Consider the following 25,276-nt stretch of genomic DNA (forward strand, 5'->3'; position numbering starts at 1 on the left):
GCGTCAGCTCCAGTTGGACACGAGGCCACTTTTTGTTATTTGTGATGCTCACTGCACGTCTCCATGTCACCCGGTCACACCTCCTCACCCCGAAGACCCATCCGTGTGGCAGAGTGAAGTGTCGTCCCAGAGAACGGGGTCGTTCCTCACTATACGCATTGCAATAGGAGGCATGAGGGCTTGATTTAGGATGACAAAAAGCATTTGTCCAGAGAAATCAGCAGATTTTCCACCACGGTGGGGTCTGGTTTCCAGCGGAGGCATAGATCTGGGCTCCCCACCCCCAGCATCCTGCCAAGCCCAGACAAAATCACTAACATGAGCAGCTCGGCTTGGTGTCAGCTCAGTGCTTGCAGACGAAGGCACAGCCCAAGTTTCAAGAGGATTTAAGCTGTGGAGCTGCTGACAAGCTGCTCCTGAGCTAAAAACAGATAAAGGTGCCTTAGACAAAAGCTGACATTTCAACTGGGGGATTATTCTGGCCTCTGTAACTCAAGCTTTCTGCTGAATTGTCCTTCAAGAAATTAAAGAGAAAATAAAGATTGCCTGTCTTGTTCTTGCAGACCCATACAGACAGGTCCCACATATGCTCCAGACCCTCCTCCAGCACGCAGCTGTCCTTCAGCCTCACTTTGTCGTCGCTCTCCCCGTTTCTGCCTTCCAATGTGGGCACGGGGCCTCCAGGCCCTTTCCTCTCTGCTGTCAACAGACTTGAAGCTTAGTCACTAGCTCCTTCCCTACTTTTCTGCCCTCCCAGAGAGGTGAGGTTTTGCAGCTGGTGGTCACTCCCAGCAATCCCTTGTCGCACCTAGCCCAGGTGGTGAGGGCTCAGGTGAGGACGTGGGCTCCCAGGTGGCCACAGCAGTGCGGAGGGGTGCACGCTGCCTCAGCACCCTCCTTTCCTTACCTCCTGGGACCACTCTTGGTTTCCCGCGGCTGTGCTGGCTCCCCTGGCTGGTGCCAGAGGCTGAGACCCGATGGACTCACCTCACCTCCTGGAGCACTGGGCTGGGAACCCCCCACCTCCCAGCCGACTTTAAATGGAAGGCTGTGGGAAGGCCAAGGGAGAAAGGAAGGAAAAAATGGAGGGGGGGCTTCTGCTTTGTCTGTCTGACCTCCAAAGCACCATAGCAGAGCAGAGTGCTACGTGGGAGTCTCTGCACTGATGGCCATCACGGCAAACAGCTTCCTCCTTCCTCATCAGCCCATCCCAGCACATTGGGGGAGGAAAGGTGGGTGGTGAACATCTAGATTTCACAGGGACTGAAAATGAGCCAAAATGAAGAAAATGCTGCATGGTCTGCAGCACCTTGAGCTGGGCAGCAAGGATGGAACTAGATAAAGCCACCCCTGGGTGAAAGAGCTGAGAGAGAGGTTGCGCAAGCCCTGAGCCCTTTGTGCAGAAAAAGAAACAACGCCCAGTGTTTTTTTTTTATGTCATTGGAGAGTAAATCTGGGGCTGTTTGGTTGGGCTGGGCTGTTCTCAACAGTCCGTGTCTCACCCCAGGACAGATCTGCTGCGGGGACAGTGCAGCCAGAGCCGACCCTGCTGTGACGAACTGAGTGAGACTGAAATGCCCAGCACCAACAGCATTTTGGGGCCCTAAAAAACAAAACGCCCTGAAGACATGGGTGTGGGATGAGAGTGGGGTGTGCACTGGCTGGCATGATTTTGGCAGGAGGCTCTTACCTCGTGTGCACGCTCTCCACGAATGTCCCACTCCTGGTCTTGAGCTGATCGACCTCCAGCCGCAGTTTGTCGATCTCGTCTGACAGCCGTCGCTGTTCAGGGCAAGAGAAGAGATGGGCAGGGGTTGGCTTTGTACCGAAGACTACAAAGAGCCAGGTTTGGGGCAAACCAAGCAATTTCCAGGTTTATATTCCCTTTAAAAGCCCCCATCCCAGCTTCAAAGCACCAGTGAAGAAACAGCTCATGCAGGTGATAGTGAATGACAACGCTGGGGTGATGCCAGGGTGATGCGAGAGGGGGGAGCAATCACAGGGCAGGCAGACACACACATACGTGCTCGAACCAAGGCTGCTTTGTGAGATGAAGGAGAGCCAGTCCCACCAGGATGCTCTGGCTTTGCTCCAGGCTGCACATGCACATTCACCGTGGCAAAGGGCTGGCAGCGTGGGACCCGCCAGCCAGATTTGATGCTGGGCCTGGCCCCCCCCAGGCCAGGACCCTGCACCTGCACTATGTGGCCGTGCTGCCCTGTGGCAGAGGCTGTGGGTGGGGAGGGAGGCAGAGGGATGGGATCCTCCAGGCACAGCAGGATCCGATCCCGTGGGCAACTGGGGGTTGAAGTGGGCTGAACTGGGGTGGGCAGCATGCAGGCGGCGTCACGCAGGTCTCCGGGCTCTGCCTCTGCCTGGAGCTGAGCAGCTGTGGCTGGGGAGCACAAGCAGTGCCTGCTAACCCTTGCAGCAGGCAGGGAGCATCTGGGAGAGCAGAGGCTGCAAGCAAGGAGGAAAACAGCCCCCCAGACCCTCCCGTCATGCACAAGACATGGGGCACGTCCCCAAAGCTCCCGTTGCCTCAAAAAGCTGCAACCCTCTAGCTTTCTGGCACAGGCTTGCGTGGGCTCATCTTGCAGATCCTACTCAGGTGCTTTATCTGAGAGCAGGGGAGGTGTGGAGACCTACGGGGATTTCTGCAAGCTGGGCATGGAGCAGACCTCCCCGCCGATCGAGCAAGGAGGTCAGGGAAGCCTTGAAGGTGAAGGGGATGTGGCTGCCTCAGCAGCACGGTCCCTTGCAGCTGGGCTGCACCAGGGAGCACTGGGGCAAACCCTCCTCTAGAAACGAGGACAAAGTCATTGCAGCCTCGCTGCTGTCCTCACTCGGCAGGGGGATGGATGAGTGTGATAGAAATACAGAGATGGGAGTGAACATGCCTGTTCAGGAACCGAACCGGGGGTCTCCAGTGAGGTGGGTGGCAGCTTCCATCCAGCCACTGCATGGGTTAGTTTGTGGCCTCCTGCTGCTGGGTGCTTTGGGGTCCCAGCTCCTCCAAAACTAGGGTATTTTAGGTGGCGTGACTGCCACTAGTCAGGGGTTAGGAGTGAGGAGGTGCAGTCCCTAGGGCAGGCTCCCTGTCGCGGCATTTACCTTGTCGTGCTGGTGTTCCTCTATCTGCTTTTGGGTATTTTCCAGCTCTTGTAACAATGTGTTCTTTGAAAAAAAATGAAACAAAAGAAAAGGGAACAAAAACAGGAAAGAAAGAGAGAGACCATTGAGAAGACGGCTGCGTGGCCTCGCGGGGACAGCCAGCGTGGACAGCGGGACTGACATGGGCAGGACAGATGGTGATGGCTCCCAGCCTGTCCCTCACCTACCTGCCCGCGAACCAGCCTTGTCTGCAACCCCCTGCTCCTCAAAAGCAGGGCTGCAGCCCACCTCCAGGCCTACACTGGGGCTGGGGCACGGCCACGGTGGGCAAGCAGCAATCAGAGCTCTGGCAGGGCTTGCAGGCTGGGAAGGTGGCTGAGATGAGATCAGCTCCTCCGGCAGCTGGACCAAGGGCAAAAATGTCCCCGTCTCTGTGCTACTGAAGAGGCGGGGAGAAAGAAGAGCTTGCAACTGCCTGACATTTTGCTCTGTGTCTGGAAGTCAAATTGCAGGGTTTTTGCCCAAGGATGACCTGGTTGTGGCGTGTGCCAGCGTCAGCAGCAGGCTGGGGAAGGCAGCGCTCCTCCACGAGGCGCCACCACTCTGCTCCCTGATTGTTGCTGTCTGGGATGGGAATTTGGAACCAGTCCCAAGCGTGAGTTCCTGTTCTGTACCCTGAGCCACTCAGACACCGGCTGAACACATGCTGGCACTGCCAGGTCTGCCTGGGGACAGGAGGTTCAGAGCAGCAGGGACACAGACCCGGTCCTGGAGGCATTAACCAGGGGTGCACCTCCCTCTGCGCCCTGATTTGTTGCGGGGAGCCCGGTCCCTGCAGGAACCCAGACAGAGGTGAACTATCACAGGCTGGTCTCCTGTTGCCACTGCGAGGTTTAGTCCTGCTCTGGGCCACCTGCTCTGCCAGCTAATTGCATTCACACGGCTCAAAGTAAAGCCTGGCTCCCTGGGAGGAGCAGGGAGGGAGCTGGCGGCTGCTCACGGGCTCTGCCCCGGCTCAGAGAAGGCAGATGGGGCTGGTGGCAGGGCCTGGGGGACGGGAGGGTTTCACGGCGTCACACGGAGGGTTTGGGGATGAACGCTGCATTTTCTCCGCAAAATGCAGTGGGGTTTTCGCTCCGACAGCTGGGTGCAGGCTGCAGGTGAGGCTGTGCTGGGGCAGACGCAGGGAAGGAAGGGAATGGAGCAGGACAAATCCTGCCGCTGTCGGAGGCGGCTCGGTGGGGAGCGGGTCCTGCTGGGTGGGGGCTGGCAGGAGGCGAGGGCGCGATGCTGAGCACGCTTCCCCGCTCCCACCAGCCCTGGCACCTGGCTGGCACCCTGTACGGGGTCATTTCTCCATCCCTGCATGGGCACTTTCAAACACCCGCGCTTCAGCTGGTGGAGGGTCCGTGGCAGGGCCGCTGCAGGCCCCTCACCCCCCGACACCTCCCTCCCGAAGCCTGCCCCTAGCTGATACCTTCTCCTCCAAGGCTGCCATCCTCTCCTTGAGGTGCAGCTGCAGCCGCTCGTTAGACTCGCTCAGCAGCCGGTCCACGGTGTCCGAGAGCCGCTTGTTGTGCTCCTCATTCATCTTCTCCCGCTGGCGGGCCTGCAATGGCAAACAGCAACCGGCCACGTCAGATCCAGTGGGTCTGCTCCTCCTGCCGTGAGGAGCTCCTTGTCCTCCTGCCACCCTTTTCTTGCTGTTCCTGTTCCAGCTGATTCACCAGGAACAGCTTCTGTTGACAAATCCACCCCTTACAGCACGGATCTGAGCCTCTGCTGGGTCCCTGCTGGTCTCTGCTGTTTCCCAGGCAGGGACGAAGGGGACAGTGACAGGACCCAAAGTCATAGACTTGCTCGGCCTGTGCACCCCCAGGGACAGTTACAATCTGGGGACACTTTCTAGACCCCAGCAGATCCTTTGCAAAGGTCTCTCCAAATCTCTCTTCTGGGAGAAAACAGCCAGGGGCTTCCCCAGCGTGACCCAGACCTGGAGGCACGTGCTGTAATGCCATCTGGGTGACCCAAGAAGTGGCCATGGCAGCCTCCCGTGGGGACAGCTCGGCTGCCAGCTGAGGAACGCAGCAAGACTTTGCACCCCACGACACGTTGGCTCCGTGTTTAGGCTTGCCCTGCATTTGGGGTCCTGGCTTGGTGCTTTGGGCAGTGCCTGGAGCTGCAGGCACCACGCAGGGAGGAAGGCGTGCTGGATGTGGCAGGCTAGCAGCAGGATATGGATGCCCAGGAGAGGGGGAAATCACAGAGGACCAGCATGTGGTCCTGGGTGACTCTAGATGGAGACATCCTGACCAGGAAAGGATTAACCAGGCCCTTCTCCCACCCTCTTTTGGAGACAGCAGCAAGCCCACCCTCTGTGCTGTGTCCAGGCACCCAGCTGTCACAGCAAGGCGGAGCTGAGGCCAGATTAGGACCCTTGAGGACTCCCCCATCCGGGCTGAGCACCACTTACCCTGGCCAGCTCCTGGTTCTTCTCTTCCAGCTGGCTCTCCAGCTGCCGGAGGTGCTCCTCGATGCTCCCATGCCTCTCTTCTGCCTGGGAAAAGCAGAGCAGCCCTCTCGGATGGCGCTCCCCAAAACCACACGGGCCCTCCTGCATCCCTCCCTCCATCCCTGCATCCGCATCCTTCCCAGGACGAGGCTCTCCCTCCTGCTGCCTGCATCCCTGTGCAAGCCTTGAAACGACTGCTAGCGAGGGGATCGGAGATGGAGGTGCTCCAGAAGCAACTGGGCACCCACCCCAACACCTGGAAAAGGCAGGGCTGGCCACATCCACACTTCCACCCACGCCTGCACCCTCCCAGATCCAGCCTGGGTCCTTCCTCCTCCTCCTCCTTGTTCCAAAACTATCCCAACACCAGGCGATGGCCACCCTGACCAGCAAGGCCACCTCTGCCTTGGAGAGAGCAGCTGAGGAAAGGAGCAAGCCCTGCACGTGCAGGACACGTGAGGAGTTTTAAAAGCTGTGAACTGTCCCTGCTACCACAGAGGAAGCAGAGGGCAGCACAGTTCAGAGGCTGGGACCGAGAGCAGGGTGCCCTGGGCCTGCCAGGCTCCATCTCTTCAGGTGAGTGCCCAGACCTGCCTCTGCCCCTGGTTCCTGCAGCCCCCTGGCCCGTCCACCCCACGCACCCCGCACACTTGCCTTGGTGAGCGCTGCGATGCGCTGGGCCAGCTCCGCTTCCACCTCGGGCAGCGTCTCTGCTTTCCGCATCGTCTGCTGCAGCTTCTGCTCCGCCAGCTCCAGCAGCTCCTGCAGGTGCCGGGCTTTCTCCTCACACTGCGGGACAGGGCAGGATGTGACGCCTGGCACCCGCCTCCTCTCCCCAGCACCCGCTTTTCCCTCCCAGGTCCCTGGGGTGGTGGGAGACTTTGGGTCCTGCTCCGGTACCTGGCGATGCAGGGACTCCTTGTTGGCTAATTCGCTTTCCAGCTTGTCATTGAGGTCGTGGATGGAGGTAGCTTCTCGCTGGGCTGCTAGGTAGCGTTTCTCCAGCGTGGTGATCCTCTCTTCCATGTCCTCCTTCTGAGCCAGAGCCTGAGGAAGCGATGGGGCTGTCACACCCTGAGCCGTGGCCAGAAATTTGGGAATAACTGGGCCAGGAAGATTCTCCGAGCCTGGAACATCCCTGAGCCTAAGCATGCAACAAAAGCCCTGCTTTGCACAAAAATATGTTGGAGACAATAAAGGGAGAGTCAGGTAATCCCAGAAAACATCCTGGCATGGACACAGCTCACTGCCTGGGGGTATCTCAGTGTCTGCTTACAACCTCGGGGTAGTCCTGGTGACGGATGTGGGGACAACCCCCAAAGGCAGGGCTTTTTGGAGGGAACACTGGCCTTCACCCTCCTTTTCTGTGCTTACAAAAGGGGTTACAAACTCTTCCCAACACAGAGCATGCGGAAGCAGCAGTGAACGTCTCTGCAACTGCAATGGGCGTTGCAGGGCTAGGGGGCAGTGCCTAACCTCTCGGAGGTCCCGCTGGTACTTGCTGCTCATCTCTTCTGATTTGATCAGATCCTTCCTGGCGGTGCCCAGGTCCTCCTCCAGCTCCGCGACGCTGGCAGCCAGTGCAGAGATGCGCTCCTTGGCTTGGACCACCTCGAAATTCTGCTTCTCCAGGAGCTCCTGCAGCTCCACCACCCGCCCTGCCTCATCGTCGGGGTGAACAGAGCCGTTGGAGAGCCGCTGCAAGGCACCAGAGAGGGAGGTGGGTGCCCGGCTGCCCCAGGGCTGGCACAAGGTGCGGCTATGGGGTGCGTGAATGGGGCAGGGGGCTCTGGGCCCCCAGGAACAGTCCCCACTACCAGGGATGTGGCTTCTCGCAGGCACAGTGGGACGGGGTTAGCTAAGGGCTGAGTCCCTGGATGTGCAGAACACCTTTGGGAAGCTGAGCCCCTAGAAAGCATCCAGGTGGGAGCATGAATTCCCTTGTGCAGGTAAACGGCTTGTATCCAAAGGGCATTTCCCAGGGGTATAGAGCCAGGGGAGGGCAAAAAGCATTCAGTACCCCAGAGCCTGCAACAAGGGGGTTAGAGAAACCATGGCCTTGGTGAGCATGGGCAGAGCAGGCGTTTCTGGGGCTCTCACCTTCCAGGGAAGCTTCTGCGCTGGCTCCTTGGGCTCCCTCTCATCCCGCTCGCCTGCTGGGGCCTCCCGTGTGGCGCCTTGCTGCAGAGCTGCCACCTGCACACCAACAGGGATTCATTAATAATAGAGAGGCAATGAAACCAGCTGGCCTGGCTATGAGTGAGGCCAGCCCCAGCACACCCAGGTTTGCAACTGGCTTCCCACTGGCTTCTTCCAGCATCGTATTCAGCCACTGCTTAGGGCTGAGGGGGTACAGGAGAGAGAGGGTGGAGGAAGAGGGGAAGGCAGAGATACTGTGCAGGGAACAGGGGGGTGAAACAAAGGCTTAGGACTGATGGAAGATGAAGCCACATCTTGTTTGGAGAGAGGAGTGCTTGCTGCAGGCACAGAATGAGCCCAAATCCCAGCAGTGAGCTTTTGCTTGTGAGCTTTCAGGGTCCTGAGCCCCGTGTCCCAGGAGTGCCCCCTTGCATTTCACTGCTTTCTGCAGCCAGCCGGACTCCGAGCCCAGCGCAGGTGTAGCCAGCAGGAGCAGGGGATAAACCCCACCACTGCACCGTGCTCCAGCGAGGGAGAATGGAGAAAGCTCCCTGCAACGTATCACAAGATACATCCCGGGATCTGGAAATAGGAGCAAAATTTGGCCAGGCACAGGCTATACGGATGGCTCTTCCTTTACAGCAGTTGTGGCAGGGAAAAGATTTCAGGAAGGAAAGCAGGATGAGCATCTCCTCCAAAATGAACAGGGATAAACACTAGGGACAGAGAAGTCCCCGCGCAGGGGCTGAGCAAAGAAGGGGATTGAGAGTGCCGGATGGGTGCTGGGTGCAGCAAGGTTTGGGTCTCTGCTGAGGCCGGGAAAACCCCAGCAAGCAAAGTCACTCTCAGCCACCAGAGATGATTCAAGTTTGGGTTGTTTTCATCAGTGAAATGAATACCAGTCAGCAAAACAACAGAGGAAACCTTGCCTGCAAGACAAAGCTTTCACAGTATTTACAAGGCTTCCTCTTAAACATTAAGTATAGGCACGCCTGCACGTAAATAGGAACTTTGGAATAGCCTTACATTAAAAATGCCCAAATGCCATTTTTCTGATCCGCGTGAACATTTGGGGGCCATAGTTCACCAAACTCAACCTGAATTCACAAACCTGGCCTAACTCCAAGCAGTCCCAGCACAGCAGTCGCCCCGGCAGGGGCCCAGGGTAGGCTGCCAAGCACCTCTTACCTGCCGATGGGCATCCACGAGCTGCTCCTCTAAGGTCGCCACTCGCTCTAAGGATGCTCGCAAGCGCTCCCTGACCTGCAGGTGCGTAAGATAATGGGACAGGTGGTTATTTATTTATTATGATGAGTGTCCTGGAGCCAGGGGAAGCCCTAGCCCCGTTTATCTGTCTGAGGCCAGGATCGGATGGATTTATCTCCAGGGCACAGACTCAGGGAGGCTCCAGCCCATCAGCTGGGAGAGCAAAAGCATGTTGGGGAGGAATAGCCGGGGTCTGTCTGACTCCTGGAGGATGCCAGGAGTAGCTTGGAGTAGCTTGACCAGGCCAGGGTAGCTTGGAGATGTTTTTTAGCACAGCAAGGAGATGCTCGAGGCAAATGACTCAGGAGAAACTATATGTGCTGTAATGCGAGGACTGAACCGGGCTGCCAAACACCAGCACTCACCACCATCAGGGGAACAACCTGGAGAAGCAAGGTCCCCATCCCCAACGGCCTTAAGCCCACAGAATCTGCTCCAGCCCCAGCGGTTCTTAAAATCTGAGTGCTGAGTTCCCCAAACCTTCGTGCTGAGGCATCCCACGTCACCACGTCATGTAACGAAATAAAATGCCATCCAGGCAGAGGGAGGAGGCCAGGCTGTCCCGGCGAGGAGCGCTGGGAGAAGGTCTGCTCTGAGCAGGTGACGGGAGAGGCCCCAGCCGCCCAGCTCACCTTTTCATCTAGCGCCTTGTGATGCTCAAAGAGTGACTTGAGTGCCTTGAGCACCTCGACCTCGCTGGAAACCCCAGACGGCGACTGGGCCTGACGCTTGACCACGGTCATCCTCAGGGACCGCTCATGCCTCGACACCAGGCACTCCAGGTGCTCCAGCAAGAGCTGCAAGAGGGCAGACGTGAGCTTCTTGTCACCCCAGGGGCTGGCGATGCCAGTGTCAGCCCAGCAGCATCTGGGTCTCCCACGTTTCCGGGGGCTGGAAGCTGGGGAGGTTTTTCCTGCTTACCCGGGTGTTGTTGCGCTCAGCTTTCAGCTCTGAGATCTCCTCTTCCCTCTCCAGGAGCTGCTCTCGGCACGCGCTGAGCTCCCGCGTCAGCGTGGCAAACTCCTGCGGAGAGCGGGGCACGGCCATTAGCTGGGAGCATGGGATGGGGACGGAGCCAGCGCCCTGAGCCCACTGCCAGCTCGGAGCACTTCCCACCCCAACCCCGCCGGGGGGTGACGGGGACAGCACGGGAACAGAGAGCAGCCAGCTGAGAGCGCGGGCAGGCTGGGAGGTGATTTATTCCTTTAAACAAGCGAGGAACGCGGCAGCATCCCGCTGTTTATCCACTTGGTTTCATGTCCGGTGACACAGGAAACTGCTCTCTGGCTCCAGAGGTGCTCGATGGCATTTAAAGCATTCCAGCCAAGGCCACCAGCACGTTCCCATCCCCTCCCGTCTCCTCGAAGAGCACCCACCTGGGAAATGTCCCATCGGGCTGAAAACTCAGCCAGCCACCCCCAAGCCCCACGTCCCAGCCAAGACAGATGGGGCACGGGGGGAGAAGTATCCCAGTTGCTACCAGTCTGGCAGGTGCCTCCTCTCCTTGCTCCGGTCCCTCCCGGGAGGTGACATCCAGCAAGGACGAGCCGTGCCCCGAGGGATGGCATGGCAGAGGGACATGAGGGACCCCTCCGAAACACAGCGACTGCATTTGTGACTGTGGTGGAGCAGAAAGGAAACCCGCTGTGAAGTTCCTAGGGTGCAGGAGGGTTCGTTTTTTCTTTAAAAAAAAAAAAAGAAAGGAAACACGAGCACCTGGGTTAGCCCAGGAGCACGCTCCCACTGCTCCCAGTTGCTGTTCCAGTCACTGGTTTGTGCCAGGGCTTGGTGACATGTTGCAGCTGGGACTTTGTAGGGTGAAAAATGCAAATGAGGAAACGCTTCATGAATTTACACCCGCTTCACAGGGCTGTTGAGAAGAACTTAAAAAGGAAAGGGGTTGCAGAAGAAACTGAGAAAGATTTGCTTGAGCATTAACAAAACAAATTTTGACTGGGAGCTGAGAGCGGTTTCACAGCGTGAAATCCTTCCACTCTAATTTCCCACTTAAACAAATAAAAAAGCCTTCAAAGTGAGGCAAGATGTTTGAGTTTGAATTAAATGCTCTGCTCAGCTCAAAGGGAGGCCTCTTGCACCAGCTGACGTCCCACCGCGAAACTCGGAGTGTTTGAATCTCTCTGTCCCAGCTACATTTTCCTCCTCCTTTCCCACCCCGTGCCCCGGGTTGCTCGCAGCGGCTTTTACCCCGGGGCGATGGGGACACCGGTGTCACCGGGGATGCTGAGACCCCACAGAGGGATGGGACCTATGTGTGGCGGTGGGGAAGGAGGGAAAGAGCAATTGCAGCAGCTGAAGTCAGGCTTGAACGGCCGCTCTCCTGCCCATCGCCACCCCTCAGGGCTGCTCCTGCCCAGCGCCCTCGCCCCGGCACCGCTGCAGCACCCCAGCCCCGTTCCTGCCCCGTCGCTTCCCCAGGGGCTGCTCCAGCCCTGGCCTCATCCCCGTCCCACAGAATGCACACATCGCACCGACACCTCCCTCGCCAGCCCCTGCCGTGCCCAGGCATCCTCTGATGCTTGCTCTTGGCCCACCCCAAGCCCCCCGGATCGCAGAGACCCCCAGGAGATAGCGGTGCCCAGCCGAGGCTTCCCCGGAGCCGTGCTCTCCCAGCCCCTGGGGATTACGGCTCGGCTCGGCGCAGCGGCACACACACACGTGTGTGCGTGGCCGGGTTATGCAAGCGCTTGCATGCAGGAGAGAGCAGCTTGTGAGCATCCCCGGGGATTATGTAGGGCTGGGAAAGCCGCCGAGTGGGAAGGGGAGCAGCGAGAGGCACCCAGACGAGGTACCTGTGCACCGACGGCTGCTTTGGGTTTGGGGACAGGCAACCGGGCTCGTGGCGAGCAGCAAAAGCCTTCTTGCAGATGTCAAGATCCCAGGGATGTTTTCCTGCAGCCTGAGCTTTGGCAGGCGATGCTGCAGACTCTCCCCTAGCACTGGGGTAGGGACCCAGCACATCCAAAGCCTCCAAATCCGGAGAGGTTGGAAACCTCTCGCTCTGCCCCGTGGCCAGAGGGGGAAGCAGGGCTGCGGAGGCAGACGCTCTCCCCACGGCAGCCCTTTGGAAACCCACAGGCACGTGGGGTAGGAAGCCCAGCAGCATTAGAGACGCTCAGCAAATTGCAAACGCAGGGCAGGAGGCAGCGAGCGGTGCTTCCTGCGGCGTGGGGCGGGCGGGACGAGGCAGCAGGGGCAGCCAGGGAAGACGGGTGCCAGGATGGGGACAGAGTCAGCAGCGCTCAGCCCTCCTCACCCCGCTCTGCCTCCCGGGATGGCGAAGCTGTGCAGATTGCGGCTGCAATCAGGCTTTCATCCCGGAAGGCAAGGAGATTAAAAGAGAGAGAAAATCTGCAGGAGGGAGCCGCGCAGCCCCTGCCCCGACCACCCTGGTGCCACCCACGGGGCCGGGGCTCAAAGCGCGGCGGTGGCTCCGTCCCGGGCTGGTCAGGGCTCAGCACAGAACTCCTGTCCCCCTCCGAGTCGTCCCCTTGTCAGGGAGGGGTGGCCAAATCCTGCACCCCACACACCAGCAAGGCTGCCAGGGCATCCCGAGAGACCGCAGTGACTGTCCTTCCTTGGGGAAAAGCTGCAAAAAAAGAGCATTTACCACCAGAAATAGCAGCACCCCTGCGGCGAGACAGGACAGCAGGACACAGTAGGGCTCAGCTGAGCTAGGGGGCACCTACAAGCCTGATTCGGATGCCTTGGGAATAAAAACTGGGATAATTCACTCCATCATCCACACAGAGCTACCTCCGTCAGCCCCGGCAGTGCCACTGTGGGTGCTTCTGGGCCACCAGCAGGCACCGGGCAAGGTTGGGGATGGTGAGAACAAAATTCCCCAAGCCCCAGCTGCAGACAGAGGCACAGCCCAGGACACAGCTTCTACCCCGACCCGCAGGGGCGAAGCAGCGGCGAGGAGGACGCGGTAATTCTCCCATCCCCTGGCCACGGGCAGGCAGAGCCGCGCGCTGCATGCCCCTGGCTCCAGCAAGCGCTCAGGCTAAGCAGGGACACCTATAAACGGATTAGAAAGCGAAGCAGAGGTGCCTGATCTTCAATCAAATGGAGGATAATTAGAGACGGCGCTGAGAGCCCCCAGGAGCCCTGCGGGAAGCCCAGCAGCCTGGGAAATGGCTAATTGGGATTAAAACCAAACCACCCAAAGGCGGGTGAGCGCGACCGGCTGGGCTTGGCACCAAGCCCCACGCAGGAGGGACGTGGGGGGACGGATGCTGGTTTCACAGGATGAGCCAGGAGGGAGACATGGAGCACTGCGAGGTGTATTGACACGGGGTGCTGGGGCTTGGGGCTGGGCTCTTTGGTCAGCAGGTGCCAGGTTCAGGGTCCCCAGGCTGGAAAAAAGCTGCAGGGAGACTGAAAGGAGAGTCTCGAGGAGAGGTTCACGAAGCTCAGTCCTATATCGGGGGAGATGGCTCAAAGCATGGCAAAGCTGAAATGTGAAAGCCCCGAGCCACCTTCTGCCTCTCGCCACACCGTCGAGATCTCACCAAAGTGAGCAAAAGCCCCTTTGTGGCAGGAGCACGGCCACCGCTCCGGCGCGCCCGAGCCTCAGGAAGGAGCTGGCTCCAGCTGTGAGATTAACGGCATTTCAGAGCCCCTAATTGGAGTGATTGCTCCTGACAGGCGAGGCTTGCAGCGGAGGGCGATGCGCGAAGGCTGCCCGCCTGCACCTGGAAATCTGCTGCTAGCTCAGCGTGCGAGCGACAGAGCCCGTCCGTCTGTCCGTCTGTCCGTGCCGGGAGGAGACGGACCCCCCCAGGAGCAGCGCAGATCTCCAGGAAAGCCCTAGGTCACCACCGAGGGGCTGAACGCAGCCCCCAGCAGCGTGCAGCACGGCGTTAGGAGGGTTAAATCCTGCCTGGCACACCCGGGGCTTCAGCCATCACCCCCTGACGGTGCTGGGCACCGCGGTGGCACGTCCCGGCCCTCGCAGCCCAGCACCGTGGCTCTGCGGGGACCACCCGCGGGTATCGGTGTCCTCCCCTCTCAACGTGCAGTCAGGACGTGTTTCCAGCCATGGAGAGCAGCGTTGTGCAGCTGAGCAAGGAGTAACCCACACCCCAGTGTCCTGAGCTCGTAGGAGGGTGGCAGGCTCCGAGGGTTCGAAGCTCAGCTCCCTCCATCCTTTCCCAAAATCTTAAGGTACTTTAAAGCCCTCACCCCGTGGGTGTTTTTCCCCTGCTTGGAGCCTCTGGGGTTTGTGTTTTCGTGCTTGTTCTTTGCAGAATGAATTCTAGATCCGCCTGTAAGTGAAAGGGGAGGAATTGGGGTGATGGCTGATGCCAGGATCCTGCCCACCTCCAGAGAGCTCAGGGGTCCTGGAGGCTCTGCCCGCCCAACAGGCCTGGCTCTCAGCTCCCTGGGCAGCCCCAAGAAGCAGCGAGAGTGCGGCAGAGCGGGGCCTGGAAGGAAGAATTGCAGGAGGTTTCCCAGGACATCAGCAGCCCTCTGCACAGCAGCCTCTGTGAAATCCGGGAGCCCGTTCTCCCCCTGACATAAACGGGGACAGGGATTTTTGCCAGCCCCCCAAGCCCTGGGCAGGACAGGGAGAATTGCAGTCTCACACAGGAGCCGGAATCAGTAGCACATCTGGACACATCTGGAGCCCTGCACACAGCATCCCTGGCTCGCACCTACACCCAGTGGCCAAGCAGCCGTGCCAAGGCCCCAGGGTGCTGCTGAGGGCACCCATGCCCTGACCAGGGCTTGGTCCCCGGTGCCAGGGCTCAGCCGCACGCCCCCCGCGCAGCCGGGAGGGGAGAGGGATTGGAGCCGGGAGCTTTCAGCCCGATTAAGTCGCGTTCAGCGCTCCCACATGAATAAATAAATCAAGTAAAGAAGCATTAAGGCAGCTTAGTCTCCCTGGGAAATCGCCCTGGAGTTCTGCCTTTTTGGGGGCTGAGGGATGCCCCCACAGATTAGGAGGGGGCGGCTCAGCTGTGTGGCAGCGGGGGGGGGGGACAGGAGCCACAGGCAGGAGCATCCCTGAAGCATCCCTGCCTGCCCCATCCGTGGGTCTGCCCCACTGGGGGTCCCAGCGGCATCCAGCTGCCCCAGTGCCCCTAAGGGGTGCGGAGTGCCACCTCCCCTGGTCCCCGGCCAGCCCAAGCCACGCACTTCCTCCGTTACAGCCAGGGCCTGGCTCCTTGGAGGTGCTGGGAAAGGGCTGTCGGCCTCGGGGGGGCACTGAGCTGCGCCAAAAAAAAAAGGGTTTCTTCAAGAAGGCTGCTTCCCAATAGTTTGTCAGACCCTTCCCAGTAGGGCCGGACAAACTGTAGAAAGCTCCTAGGCAAGGCAGGCCTCAGGAAGGACCACAGGAGAGGAGGGATAGGATAGGACAGGCACACGGGAAGCCCCCCTTCCCCGCTGCAGCACCCCGGGGAAGCGCCCCCGCCGCGTCCCGCTTACCTGGTACATGCACATGCTGGGGTTAGTCCCATTGGGCAGGCGGGCAGCGCCGGTGGCTTTGCTCCCCGTGTTCATGCCGAGCCCTCATCTCCCGCGAGGGCGGCCGTGCCCGGAGCCCCCCTGCCCATGCGGGGAAAGGCCTGGCAGCGGCGGGCAGCGGGCGCCCGGGGCCGTTCCCCATGTGCCGCCCGCGCTCATCGCATCCCTGGCCGCGGGGCAGGGCGCCGGAGCGGGGCACCCGGGGGGCTTGGGGGTGCAGCGCTGCCACCGGGAGCCTTCGCGCTGACCCAGTTTGCTCCGTCCGCACGCTGCCGTGCGCGGCGCCGAGGACCCTTTATTGGAGCAGGAGCGGAGAGTAAATCCGCACGGTCCCTTAATCCGGGGCGGCGGGGCGGGCGGCGCGCTCAGGGTGACCCGGCTTGCTCTCTGCAGCGAGCGCTGGAGGGAGCAGAGGGGACACGAGCCACCAGCACAGGGTGCCCGACACCTGGGGGTGTCTTAGGGAATCTCTGGGGATGTGGAGTAACCCATCCGTGGGGCCTCCCAGGGAAGAGCTGTCGGGTTTTTTTGCTTTGGGCAGCCTGTGGAGAGCGCGGAGAGCCCAGCTCCGTGCACAGGACGCTGGCTGCCTCCCCGCCGAGCTGCCTTCCCCTGTCTGGAGCGGAGGAGGGATGCTGAGAGCCGGCCGGCCACCGTCCCGAGCTCTGCCCTGGCTCGTGCCACCCGTTTCAGCCCATCCATCACCTCCTGCCTCCCTGGGGTGCCCCAAAGCCCAGCACCCTGGTGTTTGAAGCCTCCTGCTTCCCCCACATCACACTGACAACAGAGAGGTGGAACCCCCCCCCCCCAAATCCTGCTTCCCCCCAGGTGTGGGGTGCTGCGTGCTGTCCCGCAGGACCCCGCAGGGAAGGTGGGCAGCCGAGGCACCCCGTGCAGCCCTGCGATGCTGTTCCCCCCGCTCCTCTCCTGACCTGAGCATCTTTCCTCGCGGAGGCTGAGCTCGAGTCCAGGTCTCTGGAGCGCCTGGAGCGGGTCCTGCTGGTGGAGGAGCCGGGAGCACGGCAACAGCCGGCTCTGGGCAGAGCCAGGAACCCCAGCGGAGCCGCGGCCAGCCCCGATTCCCCCGTGCCCTTGGCTGCTCGCTCAGCACAGACCTCTGGCGGCCTCCCCGCGTGCTGCCCGTCTGCTCCAGCTCAGGGAACAGATGGGCCCGCCGTGATGCCTCGATCCCTGCTCTGCACCCAGCTCTGCCACCAGCCTTCCCACTCAGGACCAAGCTTGGAGCAAAGCAAGTCCTGACACCTGAGCCTGCACCCCCAGGGCGATGGGGCTGTGGAAAGGAGCCCCGCCGGGGAGGGAAGGGGCCTCCAGCCGTGGGGAAGAACTGTGGATAGCGGCCCCATTGGGGACTGTCCTGGTTTCAGGTAGGACAGAGTTAATTTTCCTCCTAGTAGCTGGCAGGGTGCTATGTTTTGGATTAGGATGAGAAGAGCGCTGATAACATGCTGATGTTTTAATTGTTGTAGAGCAGTGCTTACACCAAGCCAAGGACTTTTCAGCTTCTCGCTCTGTCCTGCTAGCGAGCAGGCTAGGGATGCAGCAGGAGCTGGGAGGGGACAGACCCAGGACAGCTGACCCAAACTGCCCAAAGGGGTATTCCATACCATCTGACGTCATGCTGAACAATATATAGGGGTGGCTAGCCGGGGCGGAGGGGGGGCCGGCTGCTCGGGGATAGGCTGGGCATCGGTCAACGGGTGGTGAGCAATTGCATTGTGCATCACTTATTTCGTACACATTATTAATACTATTATTATTATTATTATTATTATTGTTATTATTTTCCCTGTCTTAATAAACTGTCTTTATCTCAACTCACAGACTTCACTTTCCCGTTTCTCTCCCCCATCCCGGAGAGGGAGGGGGGAGGGTGAGCGAACGGCTGTGTGGTGTTTGGCTGCCAGCCGGGCTAAACCACAACAGGGACTCTGTAAATGTCAGTGGGGACCCCTGAAAGCGAGGACTGCCCTGAGTCCCACGGGGATGGCTGGAGGCAGCCAGCCAGACTTGCTGCCTGAAACGTGCTGCCCCTTCCCTGCACGCTGCTTGGTGCCAATGGGCGAGCGGGGGCTCTGCATCTGCCTCCATCACCTCAGGGTGTCCTCGGGGAGGTTTTGCCCCTTCTCTGTGCCCATTCCCCTGGGCGAGAGCAGAGATTACAGTTCCATGTTCCCTGTAAGGAGTCACAGAGCAACGGGGGTACAGGGGAGAAGGTGAAGCGAGAGAGCCCACGGGTTTTACTGCTGGCACGAGATGTAAGACACCCGGCACCATCACCGCTACCCACCAAGTCGGTCTTCCTAAAATCCCAGGCTAAACCCAAGATCTGAGCAGCCGATTGCCCTCACACACCTCGGTACAGGCTCCTGCTCATCCTGGGGCCGTGTCCTTACCTGCGGGAGGGCAGAGTTGAGCTGCCTCTGGAGCTGGTCACGCTCCCGGAGGGCCTCCTGCAAGCGGCTCTGGGTGACGGAGAGCGTCTCGCGGGTCTCCCGCAGGGTGTCCAGCAGCTTGTCCCTCTCGTCCAGCATGTTCACCATCAGCTGCTCGAAGTCGGCATCCGCCTCGGAGCCCTGCGGGGGGCCCAGGGGGTCCCCCTCGCTGATGGTGGGCATCACCTCGCACATCATGGCGGGACGGGGCGGGCAGGAGAGGGTGCTGGAGGCGCCCGGCGGGGCGGGTGCTGGGTGCTGTCGAGCTGCAGGGCCCCGCTCACATCGCTACGGGCTCCCCGTGCACCGGAGAAGCCAGGACCGGAGAGGGCAACGGGGTGGTGAAGGTAGAGGGGTGCCCCATCCCTTCCTGGGTGTCCACCGAGGGCTAAGTAGAAGCCGGCATTGCTGTCGCGGGGACAAGGCGATGTCCTTGGCACCCACAAGGTCCTCGCAGTCTTAAATCCCCCTCCTCAGCTGCTTGGCACCGCTGGTGCCGTCGTGGCCCCTCGTGCTGCTGCTCGGACGCCTTTCGGAGGGGCTGGAGCATCAACGAGCCACGGGGGCGCTCAGAGGGGGACGAAGCGACCCTTGGGGACACGTCGCAGCGGTGAGCTTGAGCTTGCAGCAGCGCAGGGAGGGTCCGGGGGATGTTTGGGCTGCCTGGGCATGCTGAGGAGGAGTCAGATGAAGAGCGGTTTTTCTCCCTGAGGCGAAGCGAGATGGTCCCAGCTGGTGCAGGAGAGCGTCTCCGTTCGGTGCCGTGGCTCTTTAAACACAAAGCTGTGACCTGAAGGAGAGGGGACAGCGATCAGCTCCCTCCTGCTGCCCCCCAGACCCACAGGGCACCCGCCCAGCACCCTGTGCTTTACGAGTTTTGTAACTTTACAACAGATGAAACGCTTGAGACTCGGTCTGGATATCCTTATCTCACCCCCTTTCAAACCAAAAGGCGCGCACGGACAAAAAGGAGGACCTGCACGCAGTCTGGGGCCAGAGCAGCCTGTTCTGGACTTGGGAAGTGGAATAAAAAGCACGAACCGAGCAGCCCAGCCGCACAGCGGGGCCGTTCGCCCCCGCTCCAAGGCAGCGTGCACAAAGAGATGCTCTCGTGCACGCCCAGACGTGCAGACACCCGCTGCCGAGGCCGGGGAGCCGTAGCTCCGTTCTTGGGATGACATTGGCTCATCAGCTGATGGGAAGTTCGACACAAAAACCCTCTAAAAATAGAGAAGCTCTGGCAAAAGCAGCAGCCCCTCAGCGTGCATCCAGCGCACTGCGGGTGACGCTGAAAGCCAGCTCCCGCGTGCTGGGACAGGGGCTGGGGCGTCCCGCGGGTGGCTGTCCCACCTCCTCGGCCTTTGCAGATGTAAGGCACGTTCCTCAGGTGGGATAAAACCTCTTACAGGGACGTGACGCTGCCCTGAATCCTCGAATGGGTGACCGGGATGACTGCGCACAGGACACCCCGTCCCCGCAGCATCCCAGCAAAAAGGAGGCCGGGGGGGGGGGAAAAAGGCAGGGAGCGAGGCCCCCCTGCAGCCCCTGCTCACCTTGGGTTGAGCTGGACGCGAGCCCCATTCCCGTAACTCCCAGAGTTAAGCATGTAAAATGTTTTTCAGTCCTCCTTCCCCCAGCTGGTGTCCCAGTGGCCCCCAGCAGGGCCATGCCACCAGGTCCTTCTGCAGATGCTCCTGGGCTTTGGGCCAAGAAGAGCAGAGATCAGCCTTACTCCCCAGCTAAACCCTATGACCTTGGGTGCAAAACCCGAACTAAGCGGCTTTCACACCCCGTCTCACCGCTGTGCTTCTGCTTGCGGGGAGAAAGTGTGTCCATGCTGCGGAAAGCCAGGTGGCCCCCGAGCACAACGTGACCCCGATGGCAAAACCGGCCCCAAGGCTCGTCCCCGCGCTGCCCTGGAGGAAGTGAATTAAGATTCGGGTGAATGAAGAGACGTCAATCAAGGCACGGAGGGGAGAGCCCCGTGGGCGAAGCTTTGCAGGTGCCTGGGGAGGGGAAATGCTGCAGGGAACGACCGAGACATAAATCTGATGGGAGGGATGCCGGGACGGAAATTTATCGCAGCCGCAAAGGAGAGACTCGCCGACCACGAGGAGACTGAGACGCCGCTCACGGGAGGCTGCGGGGTCCCCCTGCACCCCCAAGAGGAAATCCAAGGGGCTGGACCCGCACGATGCAGGAGGAGGCACAGATTTACCCCGTGCGTCACGCAAAGGCTCCTTTTCCTCTTGCTTCCCCCGAGGTCGAGCACGTGTCCGGGTGTTTTTGGGGTACGGGTGAGCCCATGCGCTATTTCGCTTCCCTGCAAGCTGCTCCTGTGTTCAGCTGCATCCCGTGACACCCACCACGCTAAGGAAGGGAGGCTGGGGGTGATGAGGACAGCCTGGACCCCTCCGCCTGGGGAGGGTGATAACGGGATGGGGGGACGTGGCACGGCCCCAGCACTGCTCCAAGACAGACCCATCCCAGCTCACCCATCCCCAAACACATCAGCACAGTCGGCAGAGGTGTGATGCACGTAAAACCGTTCTCCCAGGACAGGTAACGCTCGTCTCCTGCTGATCCAAAGCTCCTCCACACCCAGGGCTTGGTGGAAGCCTTCACCAGAGGGTGGCCACATTCTTCCCCTTGCACCCTGGGCCACCAGGCATGGGTGTTAAGGTGGACGCGCACCGTGCCGTGAGTTCTGCTACAAACCCCTGCAGCTGGAGAAGCCCTGCGAGCAGGGATGAGACATCCTACCGCCACAAAGCTCTGCCCAAGCCCCTTTAAAGCACCCAGGCAGGTGGCTGGCAACCAGCCCAGAGCTTTCAGGGCTCTCCACCTGCCCCAAGACAGCACCACACCGCCAGCACCCCTCTGCCAGGGGGTGCCCAGCAGGTAAACCCGTGCTGACGCTCCGCCGCCTCCAAGCAGGGCTCCGGAAACACTTCGGCCGCGTGCGCCCATCTCCTGGCTGAAACCAAGGCAGACCCCAAGGGTGGAAATCCCTCCCTGCACTGCGGAGGTACCAGCCACATCCATACCCGCTACGGATGCACGGGGACACTTAGCCCAGCACCATTTGGCATGGGATCCGTGGTTTCCCTCCCCACCGCAGGGCTGTCCGTCGGGCCACTCTCCCACCCACGGCCTCAGGAGCGATTATTTCTGGATGCAGCCCTCCTGGCTCTCCCTCAAAACCAGAGCGACGGCAAAACCACAGCCCCCAGAGCTGGACAGCGAAGGGGAGGGACCACCATCTGGGGTCGGGGCAGCTGCAAAGGTTTTGTTGGTGGTGCTGGGGAAGCCGGGGCCAGGCTGGGTTTGGTGCCTGCTATCTTCAGGCCCCGTGGAGCTGGAAGCGATGCGCCTGCACGCGGGGACAGGCACGTCTGCAGCAAGCTCACACCGAGCATCAGCTCACAGCCCTCTAGAGATGGCTTTGCTGAGGACAGACACGAGCACCCCCTCATTCCCACACCACCCCAAACCACTGGGTTTTCTCCATCCTCCAAAAGGGACGGGAAATCCTCCACTGCCACGCGCCCTCTCCTCTGGGAGCGCAGCTGGCGGAGGCACGCAGAGCACGGTCCCTTCGGGGTGAAGCTCAGCATTTCTTTGGCACCTGCGCGCCCAGCCGGGCACTTTCCAGCCCCTTGGGGCTGTCGGCGTGCACGACCACCCCAATGCACCGCACACCCTGCCCGTGATTTCAGCAGCAGCAGGGTAGGCCAAAAGCAGCCCTTGGATGCTGGGTGTCAGAGGGGTCCGAGCCTGCTCGGAAGTAGCAGCAAAACGCCGCCAGCGAAGCTCAACCTTTCGACTGTATCTGCTAAAACTACATAAATGCTGCTGCCTGGGTTTAGAGGGCCTTATCTGATGGGATAATCATTGGGTAGAGGAGCGAGGCTGCGAGGAGACAGCTGGTGAGCCGAGAAAACAGACACTGCGCAGCTCGAGCCTTTGGCTGGGTATTTTTAGTCCCAAGGGGCTGCCAGGCGCAGACTTGCTGGAAACAGGTTTGTTGCCAGTGCAAACGTACTTTCTTTACTATCCCTCCCCCCCAGAACGATGCTTTCCCCACTCTTTGGGATGGCAAAACAGCGCAGCCACGTCCCACCTACCACCCGCTCGGAGAGGCTGGTTTGCAGCGGCAGTGCCTGGGTGTGGAGCAGCTGATGGAGAGCACGGATTTTTTTCTTGCCCCTGGGTGGATTATTTGCTCAGCACGACCCCGTAGCGAGCCGTGCTGCCGGTGGGATGCTTGGCACCCACCCGGTGCCCCCCAGGGAACCCAGGGAGCGCCCCGGCTTTCCCTCTTACACCAGGATGAGAAGCACTCCCAGCACCTAGCCAGGCACAAATCCGCCTGCGCACCGAGGCAGGCGAGCTTGTGGTTTTTCTCTGAACAGCTTCACTCTCATCTCAAAGGAAAGGAAAAAAAAAAAAAAAAAACCTTCATGGCTCTGTCAGCAAGATCATCACCCCAGCAGGCAGCTGGCAAAGAGGGTTTAACGTGCACCTTGGAGGCAACAAGCTTGCGGAGACTGATCATCGCATAAAAACGTCAGTTTGATCTTTTCCGCTCCTAGAAAATCCTCGTCAGCCGCCCAGCCCGGCCTCGAAAGAGCAGCGCGGCGCAGCCCACACCAGCACCCGCAGCTCCCAGCACCCTGGGGCTTCCCCTCCACACCGCCCGGCCGAGGAGGGGGCTCCGCCGCCCCGACCCCTTCCCAGCCAGGCCTGGGAGGAGGAAGGAGGGTGAAGCCCTTTTGCTGCAGGCTTTTCCTTGCAGCAGGTTTTTATTTATTTATTTATTTATTTTTAACCTTTTCCTTGTGATGCTGCGTTAAACGTGGTTACGGGGACGGGCTGTGAAAGGGTCGTATCCTGAGATTTCCGGCAAGCCCGTCCCCCCATCGCTGCTCCTGCCGCTGGAGCCGTGTCCTGGCTCGAGTGCCGCCCACCCTCCTTGAAGCGCTTGGAGCAGCCAGGGCAGCTCGAGCCACCGATCCCCCCCACCCGGCCCTGACCCACGGGACAGGCTGCGGACAGCGAGTGGGGACATCTCCATCAACATATCTGCCACAGAGCGGCTTTCCGTTTCACCTTCGGTGGGAGATGTAGTTAGGGGCTGAGAAAACGGAGATTATTCCTGGGCCTGAGACAAAGGGGATGCTGAAATGCCCTGGCTCAACAGTGGAAACTGCCATGTTAAGCACGGCAGGTACAGCCTCATCCCAGCACGGCTCCTGGGTCCTAACATTTACTCCCTTGCCTCAGGGGAACCACTGGGGCACACTGTGGCCTCTGGGGACCTCCAGTCCCCAGAGAAGGACAAGGAAGATCCAATATACGACGGGGCCCATGTGGCGGTGGCCCCCCCACGTGCCCCAACGCAGCCCTGCTGATGGCAGGGTACTGCGCAGATGGTCCCCGGCTGATGCCGAGGACAGCCTGTGGCCAGGACAGCCAGGGGTGAGCAGGGAAATGGGGGATTCTGGCTAGAAACCAGGTGCCAGTTTTTTAGCGGTGATGGATTAGATTCGCATCCTGAAGGGTGAGATGGGAGAGTCACCGCTGCCGAGCTCTGCGCTACGGATGTGACTGAGCCCTGAGAGATGTAGCGGTGCCTCCTCTCCTGCCTGGCCCCAGTCCCACGTCTGGCAGGCACTGGGATCAGGGGTGAGTAAAGGCTTTTTGCTGCATACGTGTGAAGTCACCCGATGTCCCCATGCCTGCAGCAACGTGTCCTTCGTTCCCCTGGGGTCACAGCCCAACTCAGCCCTTGCTGGGGATGCAGCAGGACAGGGTACTTGGGCAGCGTCTTCAGGGTTTGGAGCCTGTCTCAGAGATGGCAGGGAAGCATCGGGTGCCCCCGAAGCATCAAAGGATCCCGCAGACAATCAGAGGACTGCTGCTCCCAGCATCTCACCTTAATGCTTGCACTTTTGCCCTGAAGGCTTGCTCCAAGCCCAAAAAGCGATTCCCATCCTCAGCCTTTGCTTGCTCCAAGCTGCTAAATCACAGGAGAAACAGGGAGGCAAAATGTCCAGATCTGGCTGTTTCTTTGCAGGGAGAAGTAAAGTGTTGGTATTCAACCGATATTTATAGTTCCCTGTGGGAGGGGAGGCATTACACACAACTTCCAGCGGGTATTTTCAGAAAGCCACCTGCTCCTCGCCATTGTGCAGAAACACAATTGTTCCGCAACAAAAAGCTCATCGGAGGATGAGCCGAAATCTCCGCAGCGTCCTGCGGGGCAGGCACGGGGCGCGCGGTGCAGAGGACGAGCACCCCAAGAGGGGCTGGCACCACACCGTGCCCAGCCACAGGCACCGATGCGCAGGGCACGGCACCTCTCGGAGAGCATCATATCGGTCACGTTACGGTTCCTGACTCGGCCTCTCTGTTTCTGGATGCAGAACGGTCTCTGTGTCCTCGCCTGACCCCAGAGAAAGGCGAAATCTCCCTTTGTTGGTAGGAGGAACGTGGCACGGGAAGGGACTGCTGGGGCAAAGACACCAACACCCAAACCTTTGTGCTTTGGGGTAAGATGACAGACGGGAAAGAGAACTGGAGGGGCTCCAAGCCGGATGATTCCTCCAACAAGTGGGATCCCGACGCCTGGCCAAGAGACTCAGCGAGCCCAGGCTCACTTCAAACTTCATCCTTGGCCCTGCACCAGCCAAAAACCCAAACAAGGGGAGAGAGAACAACACGTCTGACGTTACTGCTAAACCTGTGAGGATGCCAGCGTGGCCAGGAGCTCACAGGGGAACCCAGCAAGCGATGAAGCAAGGAATATTGTCATCGCAGTAAGGCCACGAGCTGGATTTCACCCTGCTGCAGACCTGCTGCTGAGGGGTTACCCAGAGCTATTACAAACGCCAGCCAAATCCCCCAGATCCTACTCCCACAAAAAAAAGCCACGACGCTGGTTACGATCAGTTCCTCTTTCTGTTCTTCTGGTATCTGGTCTCGCCATCCCCACCGCCCCGCGTGCACGTGGCTGGGTCACTGGTTTTGAGTTTGCAGCCAACACCTGCAGCCCCTGGGAGGACAAAGCTGGCTCCTCTCTGACTTCTGCTTCCCTTCTGTCTGACTTCTGCTTCCCTCGGGGTTAGTTTAAACAAGCAGTGGGGGGAAATGCAATCCTTCGTCTCCTCCAGCACCAGTATGCTGAGGTGAAGCAGCCCCTGGAAGCAGTGGGATCCCAGCAATCGCACTGCTTTCCAGCCCAAGGTGGGCTCAGACTTCTCTGAGAGGGAACGCGCCACGGGGAAGCACTCCGCAA

General features: G+C 60.0%; 1 protein-coding gene across 5 annotated transcripts in view; it reads right to left on the reverse strand.

Annotated features, from left to right (window-relative positions):
* Positions 1–25,276, reverse strand: part of PPFIA4 (PTPRF interacting protein alpha 4) — a 55,017-nt gene that overhangs the window by 13,899 nt on the left and 15,842 nt on the right. For 3 of the 5 annotated variants that reach the window (XM_040535709.1, XM_040535707.1, XM_040535706.1), the window contains exons 2-13: positions 17,938–18,766; positions 9,953–10,054; positions 9,664–9,828; positions 8,954–9,028; positions 7,727–7,822; positions 7,103–7,324; positions 6,527–6,673; positions 6,281–6,415; positions 5,588–5,671; positions 4,592–4,723; positions 3,115–3,177; positions 1,691–1,782 (exon numbers count right to left, since the gene is read on the reverse strand). In XM_040535709.1, coding sequence (XP_040391643.1) covers positions 1,691–1,782; positions 3,115–3,177; positions 4,592–4,723; positions 5,588–5,671; positions 6,281–6,415; positions 6,527–6,673; positions 7,103–7,324; positions 7,727–7,822; positions 8,954–9,028; positions 9,664–9,828; positions 9,953–10,054; positions 17,938–18,174 — 1,550 coding nt within the window. In that variant the 5' untranslated portion in view covers positions 18,175–18,766. Of the gene's footprint in view, positions 1–1,690; positions 1,783–3,114; positions 3,178–4,591; positions 4,724–5,587; positions 5,672–6,280; positions 6,416–6,526; positions 6,674–7,102; positions 7,325–7,726; positions 7,823–8,953; positions 9,029–9,663; positions 9,829–9,952; positions 10,055–10,407; positions 13,962–15,484; positions 16,889–17,937; positions 18,767–25,276 lie in introns of those variants that run through there. The other 2 variants (XM_040535711.1, XM_040535710.1) reach the window with 2 other exon arrangements.

Source organism: Cygnus olor, chromosome 24, assembly GCF_009769625.2.
Source record: "Cygnus olor isolate bCygOlo1 chromosome 24, bCygOlo1.pri.v2, whole genome shotgun sequence".
In the NCBI taxonomy this organism is placed as follows: domain Eukaryota; kingdom Metazoa; phylum Chordata; class Aves; order Anseriformes; family Anatidae; genus Cygnus; species Cygnus olor.